This window comes from Perognathus longimembris, chromosome 21 (genome assembly GCF_023159225.1).
Source record: "Perognathus longimembris pacificus isolate PPM17 chromosome 21, ASM2315922v1, whole genome shotgun sequence".
Taxonomy (NCBI): domain Eukaryota; kingdom Metazoa; phylum Chordata; class Mammalia; order Rodentia; family Heteromyidae; genus Perognathus; species Perognathus longimembris.
The window spans coordinates 23081762-23101936 of record NC_063181.1 but is presented as its reverse complement, the minus strand read 5'-3'; the positions used below and the strand labels follow the sequence as shown (position 1 = coordinate 23101936).

The 20175-nt window shown below is 37.2% G+C and overlaps 1 protein-coding gene across 4 annotated transcripts in view; it reads right to left on the bottom strand.

Moving 5' to 3' along the window:
* The window catches only part of Tenm3 (teneurin transmembrane protein 3), a 585882-nt gene that overhangs the window by 137620 nt on the left and 428087 nt on the right, over positions 1 to 20175 (bottom strand). For all 4 annotated transcript variants that reach the window (XM_048330896.1, XM_048330895.1, XM_048330894.1 and 1 more), the window contains one exon: positions 14087 to 14325. In XM_048330896.1, the coding sequence (XP_048186853.1) occupies positions 14087 to 14325 (239 nt within the window). The remainder of the gene's footprint in view (positions 1 to 14086; positions 14326 to 20175) is intronic.

The window sequence follows — 20175 nt, the reverse complement described above, 5'->3', positions numbered from 1 at the left end:
TTGTGGTTGGGAGTTTGTTTAAAAAAAAGATATTTCTATGGAAGACAGGAGTATGATGTTTGGAAGAAAGGTAATAAATGCAGAGGATTTTAGGTGTAGGGACATGAGAGGATAGTTAAGGGAAAAACTTAGCATATATATTTCCTTTTTTTTTTGCATTTTGCTTAATCTTGGAGGCCTGTGTCATTGTAGCTCAATTGGTGCCTGAAAAATTGGGGTGACTAATAGAAGAATTTACTGTGTCATAGTCAGGAGCCTCTAATGGTACCTAGTGAAATTTCTCTTTTTCTATAAGGGCAGATGAGCCCAGACTTCCAAGACAATTTCTACTCAATTAAGACCACTTTTCAGCTGTAACATCTGACACATGTTGTTACAAAATTAAATACAATGCCTTTTATACTGTTACCAAAATCAGTGATGAAAGAAGATCACAGTATCTAACTTGCATCGCTATTTAACCATCAACAGGTTACATACGGCCGACTCTATACCTGCCCTGTATCTTTCTAGGCTGCTTCATGGTATTCTTAGAATGTAGTCACACGTAGAAAATTTAGATCTTTCATATAATTAAGAAGCATTCATCCTATGTTCTCTTAGACTTTTTTAAACCTGTAGGTTATTGCAGTAAATAGGAAGGGAAACAAATAAACAAACTAATGAATTAAGATAATATATCAGTGGAATTTTACAAAGAGATTTTCTTTCAGAATCCAAGGCCATTTAAGTGAGAGAAACTGCACATGGATTCTTTTTAGTTTTTAAGGTGGATGGAGATGAAAAGAACTCATGGCATTAGAAACTGAGGGCCTGCCATTGTTTTCAACCAGTATGTGTTGGTTTGACACTTAAAAAACCAGCATGTGGAACACTTTGAAACCAACAATGTATAATTAAAGAAAATTATATACCACAACCAGCAAATTGAGTGCCATTTTTAGATAGATGTATAAGGAAAAGATGCCAAATTTTGATCTTATCTCTGGGTACCATGCTGTTGAAGTCGCTACCACAGCTACTATTATTTCTACTGGCATGCCTGATTTCTCATATCCTGCCGAATATGGATAGGAAAGAAGTGGGGAGACAGCAGGTGACAGCGTCCAGCAATCTGCCAGAACCATGCAGCAAATTCGCAGGAATGCTGGGAGAGGCACAACGAAGCAGGCACCCTTGCCATCATTACCCGAGTGCTTCTTATGCCACCAGACCCCTAAGGAGAACACTCCAAGGTTCTGGCAACACAGTAAAGCACTTACCAGGGCTGTTATTATTGTCTAATTTCTCCTCAGTATCACCAGATCAAGCAAGCATGCCCATAAAGATAGAAAGTATGAGAGAAGATGGAAATTAATTTGGGCTAAGAAAAACTCAAGTTACTCAGGAGGCTGAGACCTGAGGATTGTGGCTCAAAGATAGGTTGGGCAGAAAAGTCCACAAGACTCTTATCTCCAATAAACTTCTCAGAGAAAGCTGGAAGTGGCACTGTGGCTCAAGTGGTAGAGAGCTAGTTGAACAAAAGCAGCTCAAGGACAGTATGCAGGCCTTGAGTTCAAGCCTCAGGACTGGGGTGGGGTGGGGGTTGGGACTTGGGGGGGGGGAGAAGGAAGGGAGAAAGAAAAAAACAAAAACTCACCTTAAAAATATCATTTTGAAAGCATCTGTAATCCAGTCATATTTACCCTCTAAAACCTTAAGAGTTCACCTATGCATACTATGGTCTAGAGTTTCCACCTGTAATTCACTTCATATCTATTATGATGTACCCTGATACATAAAATTAATCATTCAGGGGGACTCATTAAGAACTTCTTAACGAGCCAGCCGTGGTGGGGCATACCTGTAAATCTCAACTACTGAGAGGGAGATAGTGGTTTGAGGCTTGATCCAGGTAAAGACTTAAGACTATGTGAAAAACAAAGAACAAAAGGTACAATTGGCAGAACACTTGCCTAGCAAGCCTCAGGCTCTGAGTTCAATCCCAGTACAGCAAAGACGAACCTCTTAGTAAAAGTTAAAGGAAAAATAAAGGCAGAATTAGAGCCTTTACAGTTAAGATCATTTTCAACACAGATTGGGGTGCCTGGTAGAGCCTTTTGTTCATGTCAGTAGACACCTGAGTCCCCTGTCTTAATTCTGGCTCTAGTTAGTTGTATTACTATGGCAAATGACTCAGTTTCTCTGAGGCTGAAATTATATTTATTTAAAACTAAAAGCTTTCACAAAATGATCTCAATCACTTCCAGATTTATATTCTAGGAGATGTTAATACTTTTTTAAAAATAAATATGTGTATTTAGGGTAAAAACATCTGGCATCAAAAAAGATAGATGTCAACAGATGAGAATGCATGTATTGTTCCTTCATTTTTATTTTTAAAACTGCCTTGCTAGGGCAACATTATCATTTTGCATGTATGATTCCTGTGTATCTTGAATTCCGAGAACAGATTTTTTCATTGTTTTGCTTCAGTTTCCTGAAGACATATATAGATGCATATGTGGAATGATTAGGTTTTACAGAAAAAAAGAAAATACTCTTAAATATAGGACAATGATTTGATTTGATACATACTTCCAGAACCAAGTTTTTTATGTAAAATGAAAGCGTCTCATGTAAAGACTGCAGTTTGTAACGTGGACCCCTACTGGCCTAAACTGTCATTAGGAATACATAGTTTTCCATAAATTAGCTTTTGTTTTGGATTTCCTGCTGTGTTTATATACATGTTGACGGAATGTGTTAGGCAATATTTTGGCATTCAAATTCATTATTATTTGTTATTAACTTTTAAGGCTAATATTATTTCAACAGTCTATACCTTGCTGACCCAAAAATGGTAATTTTAAAATCAGTATTTTTTTTGCAAGCCTTCCTAGTTATAGTTCTGTTATCATTAAGAGGAAGAAAAATTACACTCTTTGTGAACTAGAGAATATTTTGATATGAAACAAAACTAACACTTGACACAGAAAGTTCCGTTGAGAATTAAAATACAACATTCTGAAATGACAACCTTTATGAATGAACAGATGTGGGGGAGGTGTGAAGGGTGGGAGGGAGTGGAAGAGGAAAGAGAGAGGATTGGCTGTCAATATATTACATTTGTCTTTTCCCTCCATTTTGGTATGATGTCATTAATGGAATCATACTGATTATCTATATGGCTTGATGAGAATAAGGATTGATTTTTGCTTATAGGCACTTCATGTTCTTCGATAAATGATACTATTAAAAGGTCTGTCTCTGAAACTCATTACGTGTTTTCTTTCCTGACTGTGTAGCTACAGGAGGAGAGACCTACAGATGTTGTTTAGGATCTGATCATTCCAGCTGCCCCTTGACCACCAAGGATTTCTTGGGAAAACAAAGGAACGAAGTTAGGATTTCTAACACAATGATTCCCCTAATGTTTCATTAGTTTCCTCTTGTTTAGGGTGGTCTGCTCAGTGATTGAAAGAGGCAGTGGTTCTCCAATCTAACACAGAGAACGTGTCAACCCATTTCTGTCAGCTGCCCAAAGGAAACGGTCATTATTAGACTGCTTGAGGTAACAGTTGTCCACATTAAAGACTACAGATGGTGTAAGAACTTATTTCATACAAAGCAGTCAAAATATAGAATGAAATCATTTACGAGATTCATATACTGTTCCTTCTTTGCCAAAATTCCAGGGAGTCTGCTGCTATCATGAAAGGTATATAACAGAGGACTCATTAGTGACAGTTATTAGCAGCTTTGCCATTGAAATCCCTTAGGCTCCAGCTCATTATTTAAAGGCATGTAGCACTCCTCTGAATGCCTATCTTCCACAGTTGCTTTAGAGCTACATCGTGTGTGTGTGTGTGTGTGTGTGTGTGTGTGTGTGTGTGTGTGTGTGTGTGTGTGTGTGTGTACTGGAGCTTGAATTTAGGGCTTGGGTACTCAGCTTTTTTCTTAAGACAGGTACTCTACCACTTGAGTCATAGTTCTACTTCTGGCATTTTGGTGGTTAATAGGCAGTATGAGTCTCAAGGTCTTTCCTGTTGGGAGCTGAATTTGAACCATGCTTTCTGAGGTCAGACTTCTAATTAGCCAGAATTACAGGCAGAGCCATAGATACCCAGTTTGTATACTACTTTTATGTAACAAATGTTTGTGTCAATTAGTGATTTAACAAAACATATGAAAACGTACAAAAAAGCCCAGAAAAACAACCTCTTCAGAATAGTTCAGTTCTCTTCTAAGGGGAAACGTCTGTGAGAAATTCATCATATGATTTGTGGATGTTGAGGGTATGTATATGTGCTCACACACAATCATATAAGTGTGTATAATACAGTATTGAGCAGGAAACTTGAAACCACATGAATGACCCTTCAGGACTCTGAACATAGGCATTCATGTGATTTCTTATTTGTCATCCACTCAAACATCAGGTTCTGGGATACGTGAGAAGCAGTGTAAATCTATGTCCCCACATTTTCAGGAAATGGTAACTGGCAGTTCCCATCAGCTTGTCCAGGTCAGGTCAGATGACAGGTTCCATCATGTTGCCAATCAACAGGGATAGAACAGGGTCTTTCGAAGCCAGCATCACAGTGGCTCCCCATTCATCTGGGATCACCTGGAGAGCACTTTGTCCTAATTATTAACATATCTTTATGAGTATTAATGATCATTTGTGAAACAGCTGTAGAAATGTGTTTCAAAGCAAACTAGGCAGGAAGCTGCAGGCTTCTGCTCTGGTCCCCTGGAGACTTGCTCACAGTGCCAGCTTGCTTCTGCCTTTGGTGGTCTCACTCTCCTTACCTAAAAATAAATGGCCCACTTTTCTGCTTTAAACATGCATTGCTTTTCTACGTGTGATTCTTTTCCAAGCCCATAAAGACCTGGCATGAAGAAGTGAAAGCAACTAAAAACATCTTTACTCTAAAAACAGAGCATAATGATAAAATTCATAATTATTTGGAATGGCTAAACTAATATGGATAGGTCCCACTGATAAGTTCTATGGAAGTCAGATAGGCTCAGTAAGTACATCATGTAGTTAGCTTTAAGAAATGAAGTTAATGAAAAGATTCCGGATCTAGCTTGACATAGTGTTGCAGTTCCGTAAGCCTAGCATTCTCAATGATGAAGCAGGAGAGTTTGAGTCTAGCCTGAGCTACCCAGCAAGACTCGGTTTTAAAACACACACACACACACACACACACACACACACACACACACACACGTGAAATTAAGAGACGTAGAGGAAAAGATACTGTTTTCAGCTTCCCAAGCAGTGAATATATATACACACAAACATATGTATACAAGTGTAACTTGTATATATAATATAATATATAGACATATTTACATACAAAACATATTTTCTGGGTAGTGATTGGCTAAAGTTTCATGCTTTCACTTGAAAAAAAGGAAATGTTATAGTATTGCCTTAAAGTAAAATCAGAATCTTTTGCTATAAATGAAAGGCAACAAAAAGAATAAATGGCACGAAACATAAATATAAATATCAGTAGAAACAGTTGCGCACAAAATCACCCTTTGTCTGAGAAATTATAACATCTACCATGGCCTTCGTCATGACAATAGAGAATTTACAATTAAAGAAAATTCTTATTCTGTCATTCAGTTAGTTATTATCCTATGCACCATTAGGAAATTCTGGAATCTTCTTAGAAAAAATGCCTATGGGGGCTAGGAATGTGGCTTAATGGTACAGTACTTGCCTTGCATGCATGAAGCACTAGGTTCAATTCCTCGCATCACATAAACAGAAAAAGCTGGAAGTGTCACTGTGGCTCAAGTGGCAGATGCTAGCCTTGAGCAAAAAAAGAAGCCAGCGACAGTGCTCAGGCCCTGAGTTCAAGCCCCAGGATTGGCGAAAAGAAAAAAAAGAAAAAAGAAAAAGTGCCTTATAATAAAGAAGAAAAAAGTCTAGACACTGAATAAGGAGACCTGTGTTAAGGTCTTTTGAAATATTTACTCACTGGAAGTATGAATGAATCACTGATTTCTATGTCATAAGATTTTTCTTTTAAAAATTATCAACAATAATATTTGCTTTAGAAATAATAAAGCAACTAAAAATAGAATTGTTCCTGGGTGCACTGTAGGATAACATGTTTAAAATGAACAAGAGAGTCTCAGAGCAATATCTATTCTCCTTTTAGATTCAACTCAATTGTGTAAATTCAGTATACTAACCTCTTTGGTGATCAAATAGAGAACATGACCTTTATCTCTAAACATCTTTTGAAATATAAGCAACACCCATTTCCTTCAGAATAGATTAATAGAGTACTCATGAATGTTTGAGTATAACTTGGAGACAGTTTATCATTTAACAGATTTTAAAAACCACTTTCTAGACATGCATCATAAATAAAATTCTTAGGGAATAGAAGGCAAAAACCAAGACTATAAATCCTTATAACATTTTTAGATCTAAACATCCAAAATTTACAGAGTAACATTTCTTCCTACAGGTACATGTTCACTATATAACAAAGAAGTTAGCCAACTCAACAAACTAGTGGACAACCATAACTATTTTCCTAAAGAAACATGGAGATTTTTTTTCACCTTTGACAACTGATTTTTCAGGTCATGTGTAGAATTCTATAGTAATATTTAGAATTTGTCCCGATGTCAGCATTTGTCAAAATACATAATCCTAGTTATTATTCAGGTTTTAGCATGAAAATCTTTCTCTAATGTTCAGACTTAATAAGGTCTGCCTTTTATCTACCCTCCCAGTCTCCTACCCTTCATTTATATATGCATTTATTTATTGAGTCCGGGGGATGGAATCCAGGGCCTTGTGCATACATGCTAGGCTGGCACTTTATTACTGAGCTTCATTCTGTTCTTTTAAAATACTCCTTATGTAAATAATTGCTAACTTTCTCCAAAAATTTCTAAAATGATAAAGAGGGCCAGAATGACATTATCTGTCTTACTATCTTATCACAGTGTCCCACCCATAATTGTCACTTGGCAAAGGTAAGTGCTGAATGAATGCTGGATAGATGGGAGGAGAAGACATTTCTTGACAGAGGTTGGTTCCATTACTAAAGACACTAAGAAACTTACAGGACATAGACATTCAAAGATGATGAAGGAATTACAATATTTAATCAATTATATGAACTTTGTTTGATCTATTAAATTCTAGGATAAGACCTTTGACTATGGAGCCGATGAAACCTCAGGATTTGATGCTACATGCATGAAGAATTCTTCACAACCCATCAAGTCTTTCTCTTAACTGCATATATGATAGCTGCTTTTCCTTTCACTGCTCTGTATGTAGCTATTTCTCACTGAATGCACAGCTCTCAGGACCACTAATGTAAAAGCAAATGACATATGCAACACCAATTAAATATTTATGCAATGTAGCACTGAAATGGTAAATATTGTATTATGCTTTCCCACTTGTCATTAGTCAGGAGACATTGCTACGTTGCACAAAAACGATAGCCTCAAACAGAGAAGAAAACACCACTGTATTTCACAGACAAGATATTTATGTAAGGATAAACTGGAGTTGAACTGACTTTAAGGGTATTTCTTCCTGTTATCATCTCAAGTCAGGGAGATGCCTATATTTACATGTAAGAGTAATCTGTTTAGAAGGTCTTGCACCTGCTAGTATTTTTTCACATATTATTTAGTTTAGCCGATTTCACATCAAGCCAAGAGCAAAATAAATTATCTTTATTGGGACAAGAGGTATGCACTTTGTACTGTCATATAATTTCTTCAATTTGAGAATGCTTCTTTTTTTATGTATAATAATAAAGGCTAAGATAAACTCAGAAGAAAGAAGTACTTTTATCTTATGCTTGTAGAAAAGCAACAGAAACTTATACTGTTAAAATTGAGTACAAATAAATATAGCTTCTTCTGGTTAAATTCAGAAGGCACTGATATAATATTATATAGAGTTGACTGTAGGCTGAAATGAAATTTAACTGATCTTTCAAAATTCTATCTTTTTATATCATGTTAGATTTACAGAAGTAATTATTTTCTCCAAACTCACACCGACATTTTGGTGGATGCAAAGGAGTATAGGTATTTGAAGGCAGATCTTAATCTCAATGAAATGCTGGTTTCAATATGAATAAAAATTAGGTTTTTGCTAGATTTTGGACTTACAAACTTGGAATTTTATGAAAATATGTTTTCTGAAACTGGTATCTTCCTCCTCTCTTAGAAGTAAACTATTTTATCTATGCCTTCACTCATCATGAGGTTGGGCTTAAATACACCCTTAATATCACATACATGAAGATAAAATAAAATATTGATACACTGATTCCCAAATTCACATTTTATAGTTTTCCATCCTCTAAAACATAGACTAATATCTTCTACAGTGTGATAAATCACATTAGCATCACAGTGCTACCATTTCATTTCAGATAAAATGTATTTTTCTGAATCTAATGCATCTAAGAGTTAAGGGAAGAAACTAGTGAGAATGGAATGTGATTCATTGCTTGGCTGTGTTCTATAACCTAATAAAACAGCACTTTTATTATAAAGCCATGTCCAAAAAGAAAAAAAGAATGTCACAACACATTTCATTTTGCCATATATATTTAAATGGTTGATTTTTCATGAAGCATAAAGGGCTGACGTATTATTCTTTCTATCCCTGAGTTGCATATAGATAGTTAGTACCTCAATCAATTTTAAGGTACACAGAGAGGTAAGAATGTTCATAAAATGCAAATTGACACAAAAGTAGCCCAGGCAATGACTAAGGAATCATAACTGCAATGAACCTGGATTCGACAGGTTATGCTTTGCTAGATCTAGGGAATGCATATGTTGTTAAACAGCCTTTTCAGCAGACATGTGACAACATCTATTTTAGGAATCCGTTGGCAGCAGCTGCTCAAAGGCAATAAATAACTGCATATGTCCTTTTTCAAAATAAAAAATTATTGAAAATATGAGTAATTTTTTGGTTAGCAGCATGTCTTAGGAACTCATCAGAACAATGCTGACATAACAAGCTGATCCCTCAAAACAATGGAGATTTTTGTGAGAGGATTTTCATAGAAGGGGAACTACTGAAGTGTTGGTAAGAAATTCAAGGAGACTGTGAAAGGATTTGGGGTTTCTTTTTTGGAAGCAATGACAATATTAAAAGAAGTGGGATAACTATAAATATACTAACACTGTAATTACACTAACTACCTCTGACTTAATTTAAAAGGGAATTGGTGTGTGAATTGTACCTCAATAAAACTTAAAAAAAAAAGAACAACCAACCCTCTGTTTTCATAAGAAGTGTTGGCTACAAAAAAGTCAAAAGGGCTAAGCATGGAGAAGATATACTGACATATATGTTTCAATAGGATTTTTGTTTTCTCTAGTGTTCCTTAAATTGAAAGAGCATGCACAAATATCTTTGGTATTTTTCACAAGGGGATTTTCTTATCCATTTATAAATTGTGGCTAGGCAGTTTGGTCTATGTTCATGAAGTTAAATGTGCATAATGCAATTATGGAAGTTTGACTTGAGGGACTTGTTGCAGTTTCAAATGGCCTAATTCTGACCTTTATTTTAATTTGCTCTTAATCATGTCTTATTAAAGTTTATGCTTCAGGATGCAATTTCTGGTCATTTTTTAAAACTTTAGGTTATCTTCTACCCAGAATAAAGAGCATCTAAGAGGAAAAGAATAAGGACCAAGGCTTCTTCACTACACTGCTGTGAGCAGAAATAAACTAACAGCGAGGAACATCATTTCTTTTCCACTCATTCTCTGGCAAACAACTGCTGGTTTTTGTTCATCTTTAAAATTTCCTGGCTTCAGACTAGAAAAAAAAGGAGTGTGTTAGGTACTAGGAAAAGTGAGATTGATTTTTTTTTATAGGTTTGTGTCACTGTTCATATGGGACTTAACAGCTTATAGCAAGGCATCTGTACATTTTCCATTGTGTAAAGGCATCCTCAACGTTTAACTCATTAAAGCAGGATCTGAATCGGGGGCTCAGTTGTCAAAAGAAAATCACAATGTGACTGCTGAATAGAAGTCTGCATCATGTCCATTTGAGTTTTTGAATTGGTATATGCGAACTGATCTATCCAATTATGTATCTGCTATGGTTTGCCAATTCTGTTCACACATGGCTCAGGATCTTCTTCTACTTAACACTTGTTTACTAACCCATGCTCTAGACTTACACTGTCCAATGGTAGCCCTAGTTATGTATAGATATGAGTTTAACTTCATTAAAAATACATTCCTTAAATTCATGAGCCACATTAAGTGTGCCATAGGCACGTGTGTAATGAACTAGATGACCTGGAAAGAAAACCTGGTCCTCATCAAATGGAACATTTGGTAAATGCATTTAAACACATGGACCTTGACCTATAAATGCATGAAAAACATCTGAAAGGGCAGATATATAAAGGCTAACAGTGGTTTGCTATATAGTGTGTGGTTGTGTAATTTTCACTTTCTTTTGGAGCCTTTCTGTAGTCTCAAAAATTTTACTATATGAACAACAAATCCTGATTGCAACCCTTTCCCCTCCTCTTCCAGAAGTTATCAACCTTGTTCCTCCTGGGAGACTATCACCACAGAAAAGAGACATGATACAGTTACATTGTTATAAATTCTTATGACTTTAACGGGCAAGATGACAAAGAAAATTCTAGGATATTCTAGAATAATTCACTCTCCTTAGAAAACAGTCCTTCAGCTTTGGCTTTATGTTAACAATCAGTATGAATGAGAGACCCTTTAAGAGAATGGGGAAAAAACAAGTTTGAGAATGGCTGCAGTTTTGATAAAGGTGGTGAAGTAGTTTGATGATTACATTGGTCTTCTTATTGATTCTGGTTTTTAACATAGTGATTTGTCTGAGTAGTCAGGTGTCCCTTTTCTTCCTTTGTTTGACAAGCACATTCAATAGACAAGGACATCCTTCCACAAGAGAAGTATCCTATTCGTTTCTCCCCCCAAGGGTAAAGGCAACATCTTTAATCAAAAGAAAATTATTATGCTAAGTAATGAAGAAATTAACTTCTTTACATGATTTAAAATAACTCACTGTGTTAAGTGTGTTAGTCATTGAGATGCACCAAGGCCAATGAAAATTCTAAGCATACTTGTACTTAATTAAAGCAATAAAATTATGAGTTAATTTCCAATAATTAAAGTAACTTTTGCGAGATAACTCTGGGATTATATCTCTTCCTTTGCACTAAAATAACTAGATCATAAGAAATTATCAGTAAATATCTATTGTACTGAAAGGAGTATATGAGTTTATGAGCTATATACAACTGGCATGTTTTTGTGTGTGGGAAAATAAAAATAAAGGGAAAAATTATACTAGTAGGAATAAAAAAGAAGATTCTAACTATCAAATAGTAAAATTCAGGCAATTTAGGGAGAAAAAAGAAATGTGTGAGGTTTTACTCAGTAATGGATCCTTGAAAAGAATCTGTCCATTCAAGTGCATTGGCTCATGTCCGTAATCCAAGCTATTCAGGAAATATGGATTGGGAGGGTCAGGGTGTCAGGCCAACCTGGGCAAAAAGTTAGTGAGACTCTATCTCAACCAACAATCTGGGTGTGAGGATGCACAATAGTCATCTCAACTATGTGGGAGGCTAAAAGGACATGGTCAGGGCCAGCCTGGATGGCAAAATTACAAGACATTATCTGAAAAATAACTAATATCAAAATGGTTGGGGGATCTTGTTCTAGTGGTAGGGTGCCTGTCTAGCAACTCAAAGGCCTGAGTTCAGGCCCCCATACCATCAAAACAAAAACAAAGATGAAAACAAAAACAAAAAGAAAGAAAAAAAGAGAATTAAAAAAAAAGGAGTACAAGTCTCACAAGTAATAATGACCTAATCTCACATTAAAATGCCATGTTTTCCTTCCACTCATATAAAAAATCAAATTAAATAGTATTAAACTGATATTCAGAAGATTTAACAATTGCAAGTGATGTTTAGCAATCAGAAACACAGAACCTGTTAACCTGACAGTGAATTCCAGTCCTGCATAGCCTTTATTTTCTAGCATATATCATTTTTTTTGCCAGTCCTGGGGCTTGAACTCAGGGCCTGAGCACTGTCCCTGGCTTCTTTTTTTTTTTTTGCCAGTCCTGGGCTTTGGACTCAGGGCCTGAGCACTGTCCCTGGCTTCTTCCCGCTCAAGGCTAGCACTCTGCCACTTGAGCCACAGTGCCGCTTCTGGCTGTTTTCTGTATATGTGGTGCTGGGGAATCGAACCTAGGGCCTCGTGTATCCGAGGCAGGCACTCTTGCCACTAGGCCATATCCCCAGCCCCCCCTTGGCTTCTTTTTGCTCAAGGCTAGCACTCTACCACTTGAGCCACAGGACCACGTCTAGCCATTTCCTATATATGTGATGCTGAGGAATCGAACCCAGGACTTCATGTATACGAGGCAAACACTCTACCACTAGGCCATATCCCCAGCCCTGATTTGTTTTTTATACTTACAAACACACATGGGCAGTTTATCACATCCCATTTGTGGCTTGTGCCTTTCAGAATCACTTAAAATTCTATATTAGCACCCTTCTGATAGACACGAATGACTCACACAGAATTATTTGGAGGAGGTTAACTAGCAGTGTTCTCTTCATGGCTACAATATTTTCTAATTGGATACTAGAAATTCCTGTCTGGACACTGATGTGTGTGGTTGTAAAATTCCTCATTTACCTTGGGTGATTCTCAAACAGCGTGTGATTGCTCACTCGGGCAAGAGAAAACCCCTTTGGTATCTGGTTTGCTCACTATTATGAGGAAGAAGTTAGCTTAGATTAAAAAAATGACAAAAAGGTTCATCTTGCTTTCACAGCCAACGGATGGGAAGTGGCTGCTGGAGGTGCTGTGGGAAGCACTCTGATGAGGATAACGAGGGGGTCTCCGGGTTCATGGGAGAGTGCTTTGAATCATTAGCCATGCCTTCCATGGGGAGTGAATTGGAAAGTTTGGTATATAACATGCTGCATAGCTGCCATTCCTCACTCTGAGGTTCTTTCATGCTCTATGATTCTGTTTTTTCCCCCTATTAACAATAGTGACTCAAAATGGTTACTTCACTTTTCAAAGTCCATAATTTATTTCTAAGTATTGCCAGTATTTGGGACACGCTGGTTCTCTGCAGAGGCATTGCAGTAGTCTGCATATAGCTTGGTGACACTCTTTTTCATCTATAGAACTTCATGGGCCATCACAGATTGCTTTGTAAACTTGAGGATGCATCACTGGCTGTTATTCTTGGTGTATAAACTGCACAGTCTGTGACTTATCTCAGTGGACAATATTAGTGTTTCAATGCAATAGGCTCTTACAAGCAGATTAAACTATGATGGGGTCATTTCTACCATTTAAAAAAATAGAAAGAAACATTTTCCAGCAGTATAAATGTTCAAATCATGCTATGAAATAGCTGGAAAAACAGGAATATTTACCACTACTATTAACAGCTCCTATCACAGGTTGCTATGAAAGAGAAAATATGATCGCCACACCAGCAAAGAAAGATCCACATATTGGAATGAGAATGCAATCCATTCATTGTGTGATGGATGCTCATTTCTCTGGAGACTGTTCCTAGAGCCCAGGGGTGTCCCTGAGTGATGAGCTTTCTATGTAGACAGCTGAGCTGGCTGAAAGACATGTAATAGCACACTCAGTAGAGCTCCCTATTGAGCCTAAATAGTAGAGCTCTGTAGAGTGTGTTCAATCTTGCAAGGGCCTAGATGACTTCGTGCCCAGGAAATATCATAGAGCAGCCATGTTTCATGAGAGATAAGTTCAGTCACAAGCACACACTATGGTTTGTGGTTGAGAAAGAACCTTGATTTTTTATGGAAATGAGGTACCTGATACAACCAGCTTTCATATTAATCTACATCTGCAGAAAATTACACTCTGTGATTTATTATAGATTATGAACAGCAGCTTTTTTCACAAAAGATAAATTCAGAATAGATTCCTTATTAAAAAAATAACCAAATAGTAGCATAGTGTTACAATTAACAGACAACATAATTCTTAAAACTTGTTCTTACCTATAAAATAGGAGAGAAGGATTGCTAGGAGCACGGAGACTCCTACAGCACAGAGCGCAGTGCATTTCCAGCTACAGTACTTTGAAGACTTCTTGAACTTGAAAGCACTTCTTGATAGTGTGTTTCTAGGTAATGGCCGAGTAGGCGGTGAATAAACAGAGCCAGATGCCATTGTGTATCCTGGGGTTGCGGTGCTGAACAGTGGCGTTGTCCCTGTCCCTGTTTTGAATAGGAAATGCCTATGGAAAGAGAGATCATAGGACACAAGGAGGTTAAGACAGAAGGATGCTAACTGAGAGACAGACATAGCTAGGTTTCCATCTCTATTCTGTTTCCCTCTGTCTGTTTCTCTTTTCCATTTGCTTCATATAATTTTAAAAGTACAATAGCAATGTACATATGACCACATAAGATGATGCTAATCAAAATGAACTCCAAGATATGGAAACAAGAGCTTTTCCTTTGTTGTTGTTTTTAATGTGCTGTGTGAAGTTATTTCTTTTTTCTTTCCTTTGGTTTATCCCCTGTTGTCACTGTATTTGATTTTGGTACCCTGTGTCTTGTATATACATTGAATTGGGGAAGTGAAGGGGAATAACAAAATGAAAAGTCAAAGGACAAAGGGAGAATCAATGCAACAGTGATATTCACAAGACAATATGTTGGAAATTAACTTTACAACTTGGGAGTGTGGGAGGGAAAATGGGAGGAAAATGAGGGAGTGGGTAACAATGTTCAACAAGAAATGTACTTAGTACCTTACATATGTAACTGTAACCTCTCTGTACATCACATTGACAACAAAATTAAATTTAAAGAACTCACCAAACGACTCCAATGAGAGTGATTTTTTTAATTTTTATGTTTTTGCCAGTCCTGGGCCTTGGACTCAGCGCCTGAGCACTGTCCCTGGCTTCTCTTTGCTCAAGGTTAGCACTCTGCCACTTGAGCCACAGCGCCACTCTTGGCCGTTTTCTGTATATGTGGTGCTGGGGAATCGAACTCAGGGCTTCATGTATAGGAGGCAAGCACTCTTGCCACTAGGCCATATGCCCAGCCCATGATTTTTAATGTATATTAAACATAAATGTTTATGCAAATTTTATGTGCACATGTTTATGCTCTTTTAAGTAGACATCTTGAGAGACTCAGAAGTTATTCTAATCATGTCATTTCTTGAGCAAAAAAGCAATTTGGAGCTTCTCTCAATGACCTATCAGAAGAGCATCTTAGTAATTCAAATAAGAAAGCCAGTCTTGTTCCCTTGTAGATATACATGTAATTATTATTATGTGAGAATATGATGAGTTCCTATAAACACATGCAGACATGAAAACTCTGGAGGTCTATGAACACATTCTCACCCCGGCCTGCTTCCCCACTCTTGGGTACTACCAAGCTTGGCCAAGAGCAGCTGGTCAGGTACAGGGGCATTGATGATTTTATTTTTAGTTTTGAAAAAATGTAATCAGGATGGTAAGTTTTCTGAGAGTGGTTATGAGAAGGAATCACAAAATACTTTCTAAAACCAAGCAAAAAGAAAATAAAAGTCAATAAAGCAGGTTTTAGATCACATAGAAAAACATCTCTAGCAAGTGAGCCATATAGCATGCTATTGTCTAAAAATTGTTTAATACTTACTAATCACATGACAGGAGCAATGACTAAGGAATTCTTTAGTGAAAGATCTTAATATTCTGATTAAAAAAAAGATTCTGATTTTAAGATTCTTTTGAATACCAACTATTCTCCAAATTAAAAAAAAAGTCATCATGTGTTCTATGGTTTACATTTAATGTTATGTTGGTTCCATAGAGTAATTTATATTATTATGTGGGAACTATATCCACTTTGAGTTTTGTCAATGAAGTTGCAGGCTCTTTTTCATATTCAGGAAGTTAAAAATGGTCTTGAATACTCCACTAAGTTCTTTCTGCAAGATGCTTTTATGGAGTACATGGCTCAACATTTTTCATGGTATGTATTTTTGTATGTATTTTACTGTGACTAGAAAATGATTGGGCTGGGGATATGGCCTAGTGGCAAGAGTGCTTGCCTCGTATACATGAGGCCCTAGGTTCGATTCCCCAGCACCACATATACAGAAAATGGCCAGAAGTGACGCTGTGGCTCAAGTGGCAGAGTGCTAGCCTTGAGCAATAAGAAGCCAGGGACAGTGCTCAGGCCCTGAGTCCAAGCCCCAGGACTGGCAAAAAAAAAAAAAAAAGAAAAAAAAGAAAAGAAAATGATTGATTAATCTCCCCAAATTAAGGGCTTACTAGTACAGAAGTAGGAAGGTAGACTACTAATATTTAAATTCCACTTTGGCATTTACTAGGTATATGTTCTTGGACAAATTCTTCAACTCTCTGAATTTTCATTTCTTAGCCTGTAAAATGAAAACAGTAATAGTATATGCTTTTTAAGAGTTGTTATGAGGCTTGAGTGAGTCCATAACTACTGTAAAGTGCTTGGAATGTAATGAAAGCGATATAAGTATTTGGTGAATAAGGAAGAACTGAACTCATTGTGTCAAGTATTTTATGACTTAGGGAAAGAAAAATAGAGATTTAAGTGACTTGTAGAATCAGTCTCCAGAAAATTAACTGACTAATAATGTAGCAGGTATATAGTTAGGGTGAAAGTCATGAAAATCTGTCTAATATAGATATAATGATGAGTTCTTGGTTTTGTTTATGACATTTATGTAGCTGTACAAAGGAGGTGCCATTCAACAAAGCATCCTGATCAGTGTCACCACCTTCACCATTCTCAAGCCATTTGGCCCAGTCCTTCCCTTACTTCTCTTCATTTTGTGGTATAATATACCATGAGTTCTTTTCTTTTTCTTTTTTTTTTTTTTTGGTACTGGGGATCAAACCCAGGATGTTGGACTTGCTAGGCAAGCGCTTTGCCACTGAGCTACATCCCAGCCCCATGAGTTCTTGACTGCATACTCCCCTCCTTTCCTCCTTCATTTGTGTACCTCTCTTTCCTTGTCCCCGCCCCCTGTATCCATTTCCTGGTACATATTTTGTTGGACTTTCACTTTGTCTTTCTACAAAATTACACCATTTGAGTTCTCCATAGATTTTTTTTAAGCTATTGGTCTATTACCTCCTAGTAATGTAGTTTAGGTAGCCTCAATGTTTTTTCCATTTACATGATAAAGTGAATGAGTTATTTATCTAATGGAGTTGTAAACCAATCAGGGTATCTAAAAGTGCTTTGCCAACCACAAAATTAGGATGGAGGCAAATGGTAAGTTACAACTTTTATAAATTATACTAGTAAGTATATTGTGAATTAATTTTCCTCATTTCCTTCCATTTTTCCTTCCTCCTTCCCTATAAAAGTAATTTAAAAGTTTATAGCCTGAATTAAATGGTATATTGAAAGCAGCAGTTTTAGTACTTCCTACCCTATTCCTTTCCAGCCCGGTTATTAAAAGCACAGTTTTTGAAGCTACACTGCAAATCCAGACTTCATCTATAATTAGATAATTGGATAATGATATGGCAAGGTACTCCTATTTTCTGTTTCTTGGTTTTCTTCTCTGTGAAGTGGGCTTGCTAATGGTATCTAGTTAACACACTCTCATGAGGATTAAGAGAAGTAACATATATCACACTTACAATCCTGTCTTGGATAAATTCTCCCAAAGCATTAGCTATATGATCATTTTTCTGCTTTTGTTCATTATTTATATACTGAAATCTATACTCCAAAAGAGAGAAAAATAATAATTTGAAGACTTTAAACCCCAGTTGCAATGGTAACATTATTAAAACCAGTATGTTCGAAACAAATTCCCTGCTTTGAAACAGGAAGCAAGGCACTGGTGGCTCACACCTGCAATCCTACCTACTCAGAAGACCGAGATCTCAGGTTCAAAGCCTGCTGGAGTTAAAAAGTCCATGAAACTGGGGCTGGGAATATGGCCTAGTGGCAAGAGTGCCTGCCTCGTATACATGAGGCCCTGGGTTCAATTCCCCAGCACCACATATACAGAAAATGGCCAGAAGTGGCGCTGTGGCTCAAGTGGCAGAGTGCTAGCCTTGAGCAAAAAGAAGCCAGGGACAGTGCTCAGGCCCTGAGTCCAAGCCACAGGACTGGCAAAAACAAAAACAAAAGTCCATGAAACTCTTTTCTCCAATTAACCACCAAAAAGCTGGAAGTGGAGGTGTGGCTCACGTGGCAGAGTGCTAGCCTTGAGTGAAAATAACAAGGTAGAGCATGCGGCCTTGGGTTCTAGCCCCAGTACTGGCAGGGATTTGTGTGTGCATGTGCATGTGTGCAGGTACAGAAACACAGACACAGACACACAGACACACACAGACACACACACACACACACACACAATTTGACATAGCAGTTCCACGCACTTGTTGGTTTGAGTGAGAAGAGGGGCCAAGAAACCATCTGTCATTGAGAGCAAGTTTCAGCAAACTTCTATAAAGGACCAAAGAGTAAGCATTTTAGGCTTTTCTGTCCACATCATGGAATCCTTCTGTTATGCCATGAAAGGTGCCACAGACAGTGAGCAACTGGCTGAGTATGACTCTTTCAATAAAACTTTATTTATGGACACGGAAATGTTAACTTTACAGAAGTTCCCCAGGCCCTGAAATAGTCTTTTCTTCTCATGTTGTCAATTATTTAAAGATCTAACAACCATTCTTAGCTCCCAAGCAGTACAAAAGCAGGTAGCAGGGATGGATGTGGTTTGTGAGCTAGAGTTGGGCCCTGATCTAAGGATTCTATAAGAAGAGTGAGCAATAGACTCAGCAGCTCATAATGACAGACTATTCCTTCAATGACATTGAGATGATTAAAAAAAAAACACCTCATCGCCTACAGATATATAAATGTTCTTCTTGACAATAGTGGGGCAGGACATGTAATTGACCTGATCTTATGGTGTTTATCACTGACGTTTCATTGTAAAAGTTCTGGTACATTACAGAACACATTCTATGAGGTCAAATGAACATCTCTGCCAAGTATATGGAAAAAAATTTTCCTATGATTGTGAAACAACCTGGGCTGGGAATATGGCCTAATGGTAGAGTGCTTGTCTCACATACATGAAGCCTTGGATTCAATTCCTCAGCACCACATAAATAGAAAAAGCTAGAAGTGGTGCTGTGGCTCAAGTGGTATAGTGCTAGCCTTGAGCAAAAAGAAGCCAGGGATAGTGCCCAGGCCTGGAGTTCAAGCCCCAGGACTGGCAAAATAACAAATAAAAGGCTTGATTGTGAAACAACCTGCTTGCTTTGTTGTGTAGTCTAAGTGTTTCCTTCAGGGCTGTCTTCACATTGGATGGCCCCTCCTGATACCATGCTTTATTTGTTTGTTTGCTTGTGTGACAACAGATATTGTATTCCAGCTTGGCCTTGATCTTATGAATAGTGAAGGCTAATCTTGAACCCAAGATCCTCATGCTATAATCTGTAGGGTGTGGAGATTACAAGTGTGAAATACCATACCCAGCTGGGATGACTTTTGACTGAGTTAGCTGTTCATTCTCTAAAGCAGCAATGATGCATATCATTTCCCAAGAACCTACTACAAGTAGAGGTCTGTTATTAAATAGTCACCATACTGTGGTGAAGACAAAATGAGAAAACAGTCATCCTTCATCCTCCATATCTTGTCTTAGCTATTATTTCCTGACTAACTCAAAGCCCACTCCTCTTGTCTTTGTATCATAATCTTCATGTTTGCTTTTTTTCAAAATGCTTCTTGCAATCAGTTATCACCGTGTTATTTGTTTATTGTGTGATAGGCTAAAATTTTAAGTACAACTTCAAAGTTTGAATTTTCCATGTGGAAAAAGTTTCTCTCTTTTGTTAATTTTATTTTTATTGAAAAGGTGATGAACAGGGGGGTTACAGTTACATAAGTAAGGTAATGAGTACATTTGTTTTTAATCATTGTTATTCTATACCTCATTATCTCCCATTTAACCCACCCTATTTCTCTTACTTCCAAACTGTAAGGTTCTTTTTCCACATAGTGTCAAGTGAGTATCAATGTTGCCTTGGTTCATCCTTTGTCCTGCTGTTTCTGCCATTCCCTTTCCCTTC